Source organism: Cynoglossus semilaevis, chromosome Z (assembly GCF_000523025.1).
Source record: "Cynoglossus semilaevis isolate Cse_v1.0 chromosome Z, Cse_v1.0, whole genome shotgun sequence".
Taxonomy (NCBI): domain Eukaryota; kingdom Metazoa; phylum Chordata; class Actinopteri; order Pleuronectiformes; family Cynoglossidae; genus Cynoglossus; species Cynoglossus semilaevis.
Genome location: NC_024328.1, coordinates 14,430,023 through 14,435,122, shown reverse-complemented (window position 1 = coordinate 14,435,122; position 5,100 = coordinate 14,430,023). Strand labels below are relative to the sequence as shown.

The 5,100-nt window shown below is 43.1% G+C and overlaps 2 protein-coding genes across 2 annotated transcripts in view; both read right to left on the bottom strand.

Moving 5' to 3' along the window:
• Positions 1-1,069, bottom strand: part of LOC103398061 (poly [ADP-ribose] polymerase 14-like) — a 1,430-nt gene extending 361 nt beyond the window's left edge. The window contains exons 1-4 of the mRNA XM_008336550.3: positions 816-1,069; positions 332-411; positions 210-237; positions 3-85 (exon numbers count right to left, since the gene is read on the bottom strand). Coding sequence (XP_008334772.1) covers positions 3-85; positions 210-237; positions 332-411; positions 816-999 — 375 coding nt within the window. The 5' untranslated portion in view covers positions 1,000-1,069. The remainder of the gene's footprint in view (positions 1-2; positions 86-209; positions 238-331; positions 412-815) is intronic.
• Positions 1,070-1,761: 692 nt separating this feature from the next.
• LOC103398004 (protein eva-1-like) lies at positions 1,762-3,742 on the bottom strand. Its single transcript, XM_008336475.2, has 6 exons — positions 3,582-3,742; positions 3,336-3,371; positions 3,112-3,162; positions 2,678-2,819; positions 2,443-2,594; positions 1,762-1,947 (listed from the first exon to the last, which is right to left on the bottom strand). The coding sequence occupies exons 1-6, from the start codon at positions 3,610-3,612 to the stop codon at positions 1,919-1,921; spliced, it is 441 nt and encodes a 146-aa protein (XP_008334697.1). The 5' UTR covers positions 3,613-3,742; the 3' UTR covers positions 1,762-1,918.
• Between the last annotated feature and the right edge of the window lie 1,358 nt (positions 3,743-5,100).

Here is a 5,100-nt window from a genome sequence, read left to right as displayed (position 1 = left end):
GCATCAGCTGGAGGGGCAAAAGCTGGAGGGGCAAAAGCCACCGGGCTATCAGTGGCCTCAACATCCCCACCTGCTGGTCCAATATCTGACGTCAGAGTTTTTTTTTTAAAAATTGTAAATTGTTCCTTCGTCATAGCATTGCATATGAACGTTAGCTGAACGAAACAATGTCGTTTTACTTAATGTAGTTCATTGAATTAAAGATTTACCTGAGGCGTCGTCACTGGTGACTGAACCCTGAGAAAAAAACGACAAAAGAAGTTCAATTAAATGAGCAACAAAATTTTAATAATTTAAAAAAAAAAAAATTAAAAAAAACCGTGATACTCACTGTAGAAATCAGCCTCAGTTTGACTGTTTGATTACCCAGAGTCACGTGATGATCGTCTCTGGCAAGAACCCGTTGTCTCGCTGTGGACAAAAAAAACCAAGGTAATCAGAGAAGGGAAATCCCGCCCCAACCTGGTGTGACGGGATACTGCGTCGTCAGGAAGGACACACAGACCACGTCACTCATACAGTCTTCACTCTCTAACAACTGGTTTGTATCAGCTGATCACTCGTTTACCATCCAACCAATCACAACACGTTATATATTTTCCCCCGATGTTTCGATCAAAAACGTTTGATTTTATTTGAAAAAGATGCTGGAATAAAAAAGAAAGTTCAAACTCCGCCCTCCTTTGAAAGAGACTATTACGGAAAGATTCCCACTTCTTACACTAGATTTCGCTGTAACGATCTGAATTCTTTTGACACATTTGTCTCGTTTGATCTTCGATCCTCAGGACCGGACCGCGGTCCGGTCCACTCACCCTCGTCTGATTCGAAGAACACGGCCGCTCTCTGGGCTCCGTCTTCGGCTTCCACCCGGCATTCCCCGCCGCCGGACTTCTTCCTGCTCTGGAAGTAAATGTGGAGTTTGTTCTTGACGGTTTTGGTCACACTTGTCCCCCAGTCTCCCTCCACGATCACGGGCAGACACCCTGCTTCATCCATAGTCGTGTCCGTCTGAAAACACCCTCAACTGGTCGACAGAGAGAGGCGGAGAGTAAACAGAGTCGATTCTTTCACTTTCGTTTCTGCTGTAAAACACGCAGTAAAAAAAAAATCACCAGAGAGAAGTTCTTTTCATCGAGATTGTTCCATTTTCGACGATTTTATTTTGAAATTCTACTCATAATCGAATCATTTCAATAATTTTAAAAACTACCGAGTCGATTCGTCGTTTTATTTATATCGCAATGAACCCAAACTGAATTGTGATATCGCCCAAAACGTCATCTTAAATATCGAACCCCGATTAAATATCGAATATAATATACATTTTTTATCATTATTACAAAAATCATACTTAAGAAAGATTTATTTAAGTTTCGATTTCCTGTATCGTGGCTCAGCAGTATTGTGGTTTTATTATTATGACGTACGGCATTTTACGATATAAACTGTTTATAGACTTGAACAAATGTCCACACCTTGATAAAAAAAAAAAATATTTTTTTTAAATAATCAATGTTAAATTATTTTATTTTAAACCCTTAAAAGAGAAATAAAAATATGTTGAAATTAAATCTACAAAATAATAATAATAATTGTATATTGTGTGTGTGCATGGGGGGCGGGAGGGGTTTCAATTCAGCGTCATTGGCTTGAAAAACGTACGAGGCAACATCGCCCCCAGGTGGGCAAACCATTTATATTGATCGTGACCTGTTGCGCAGCAGTGACGTCATGAAAGAACGATAAGAGCGAATGGTCCCACAGAATCACTGACGTTTTATTGGTTCACAGGCTGTTTCAAATGACTGGGACACACAGGTCCCAACAGGACAGTGACGTCATTGTTATTGAGTCAGTGCGGACCTCGAACTGCTCCGTCCTCGGTGGTGTCGGGCGACAGCGCTGGTCAGAGCCACTAGACCTCAGCAGCAGGTTTGTCTTCACCTGTAGAGGGCACATCAGGAGGGACACGAGTCAGAATTGAAACTAATAAACCATTGAGTCATTAAAACTTTTTTTTTTTACTTTTTAAACTTTTTGACGATATCCGATATGCCGATATTGTCCAAACACACTACTGATACCGATATTCATTAGTACAAACCACTATACGAGTTGCTGGCAGCAGCATTCTGCATACAATTCCCTGATTATTAAAATAGATCAATTAAATGACGCTGCAATGCTGCCATCTAGTGACACGTAGCGGCTTAGCCACAAAACTAATTTTAGGGCACACATTTGGGGAAACGCAGACGTTGTGTTATGCGTTTTTTATTATTAACGGAGGAAAACGCGATAACGATTCATACAGATATTACATAATTATGCTAATATCGGGCCGATAATATCGGTTGGCCGTTATTATCAGACATTTTAATTATAAACAAGTAGAATTAGAAGAGGCAGACAAGCATGTGTGTGTGTGAATATACATACAGTCAGGTTTAGGTGTAGCAGGAGGAGGAGGTGGAGGAGCTGGTTTGACGCAGCTGTAGGACACCTCCAGGTACCTGGTCTGCTCCTTACAGTCGTACTCTCCGAACACCCGTTCAGTCACAGGGACCTCACACGAACGCTTGTTGCCACAGCTGCAGATTCAGAGGGAATGCAGAGTTAACGCGGACGCTAACAGAGGCAGCTGGTTCTTTGTCAGTTACCGGTCTGTCCTTACAGGTCCTCCACCACCATCTCAGACCAGGGGAAGGTGCAGAAGTTGTCGGGCCCATCGTCAGGGTAGCGTTTTCCTTCACCGCATCGAGTCCCCACGCCGACCTTGTACAGGATGTAGTCGAGATTTATCTTACTCCCGACCTCTGGGAGAGAGAGGGATGTCGCTCGTTTACTCCGTTACTCTATCGTTCAAAGTGAACTTGAAGCACACGGGGTGGTCCTCGACTTTCGTAACTCGATTTTCGCCCTACGTCACATACTGTACTACCTATGTCACTCACCTATGTTAACACAGAATGTAAACAAAGAAGTTTTTTGGGTACAATGTCGCAGGAGATGGTGACGTGATTGCGCAAACGCCGTAAGTCAAGGGCGACGTAAACCAAGAATCACCTGTGCTGTGACATTTAGTATTTTTCGGTCGATATTTCTTACCGCAGGACATCGTAGCTGTTTCGTTGTGGCAGGCGTACAGGACCTCTCCTTCTGTCAGAACACACACACAAAGTGTCGATCAGGCCCACGTTACGTTTTTACACGAGTCTCGTAATGAAGTAACAAGGCTACGATAAATAAGTGTTGACAAGGAACCAGCATATTTGCATCAAAAAAAATTTTTTTTTTGTCGTCATGTATGTTTAACGTGTCGTCGAACTCACCAACAGCGCGGGTGAAATACCAGGATGCAGCCAGAACTGGAAACACAACAGAAATTAAATAAAATAAAACATAACATATAAAGTAAAGTTCTGCTCAGAGACACATTGGCATCTATACCTGCCAAATCTAGCATTGAACCCACAACCCTCCAATCTTACGTCTCAAATCACAGGTTTAAACGTGAAAACTTTTTTCTCTAGCAGGTCCAGCGATCGGATTTACTCGACCAAAGGTCTGATACTCACGGCCAAAGGCAACCAGCCGGAGTGGGACCATGATGGCGATCTCGTAGCCTCCTGTCTTCTGTTCTCCACTCACGGTCCGTCTGAAAGTGAGAGTCGCTCCAAGGTGTCCAGGTTTTTATGCCGCATGTCCACGTCGCAGACATGCAGACGCCTGTCTCCACCACCCCNNNTGCCCAAAGCTGCCCCAGCCGAAGGCATGTTGCGGGGCCCTCCTCCTACCCCAGATGTGATGTACCTGTAAAACCCTGAGACGGTTCTGTAAAGCTGCAGGTTCCAGGACCTTGAACACTTGAAGTCACAGCTGCTTTGAATTTGTTTTCTGCTTATTTCTCATTAAGACGCTCGGGACTTGAAAGCGAGACATCTGGCCTGAGGGGAACTGGGGGTGGAAACTCAGAGGTCTACCTCTGACAAATGGGCTTTTTCTTTTTTTTTTTAGGATCACTTCAACCTCTGCCCCCTACAGACATAAACTACAACTGGAGTCTGCGTGACAACTCAATTAAAGAATGGACGGTGCTCAGAGTATTATCGTTTTGTTGGCAAGAATCTGGCGATACGATACGTATCACGATATGGGGGGGGCAACAATATATTACGATATATTGCATAGGTGTCAAACTCCAGGCCCCGGGGCCAAATGCGGCCCGCCAAAAAGTTGTTTTTTTTATTACACAGCAATGAACAATATTTGTAGCTTGAATAAATAATAATCAATTGCAGATACATGCATTAGTCTGTTATGGAGGAGCTACATTATATACCAGACTCTATTCTGTTTGTATCAAAGTCTGAATGACTTTTATTTTAAAATATTGCCAGATTATCGTCAAATAAATCCTTTTTTTGAATGAAGTAAATTCGAATCCCACTGCAGCCCGGTACCAAAGGACCTATGGACTGGTACTGGTCCGTGAACCGGGGGTTGGGGACCCCTGATCTATACAGTGTTCTGTTTAAAACTGGCTCTTCAACAGGAACTGTATTGTTGGTGAAAATTAGTTTGACACGCCTGATATATTGTGTTGATATATTGCGATAGTCAATATATTGAATTCTTTTTCACCGATGTAACTGCAGTCCAAGTGTGATCCTAGTCTCAGATTCCCAGTTATTAACATTGGAACTGTTGATGACTGAAGAGATCGATACGAGATCAGGAAATTAAATATCGAGGTATTTAGCGATATTTAAGTATTTTTTCTTTTCTCTGATGTAAAAAAAATGTGTTAAAACCCACCAGAGAAAAAAAAAAAGATGAAAAAGCCACACCATCAGCAGCCAGTTGAAGGAGTCCAGATGGCTGCACGAAGCTCATAAATACCAGAGAGAGAGAGAGAGAGAGAGAGAGAGAGAGACAGAGAGGGAGACAGAGAGGGAGACAGAGAGGGAGACAGAGAGGGAGCCCTGAGGTCAATGAAGCTCTCACAACACTCTGTCCAAACTCCAAACGAGGATCGCTGTGTTCGGCGTGACGTTGACGACCAATGACACGTTAATGAGAATAAGAACGCGTGAA

Bases quoted from the DNA above. Each gene is read 5' to 3' on its own strand.
- LOC103398004 (XM_008336475.2), bottom strand. From the start codon at position 3,612: ATGGTCCCACTCCGGCTGGTTGCCTTTGGCC. The intron at 3,163-3,335 runs GTGAGTTCGACG...GTGTTCTGACAG, and splicing joins GTATTTCACCCGCGCTGTTG to AAGGAGAGGTCCTGTACGCC. The intron at 2,595-2,677 runs GTAAGGACAGAC...CTGAATCTGCAG, and splicing joins GAGATGGTGGTGGAGGACCT to CTGTGGCAACAAGCGTTCGT.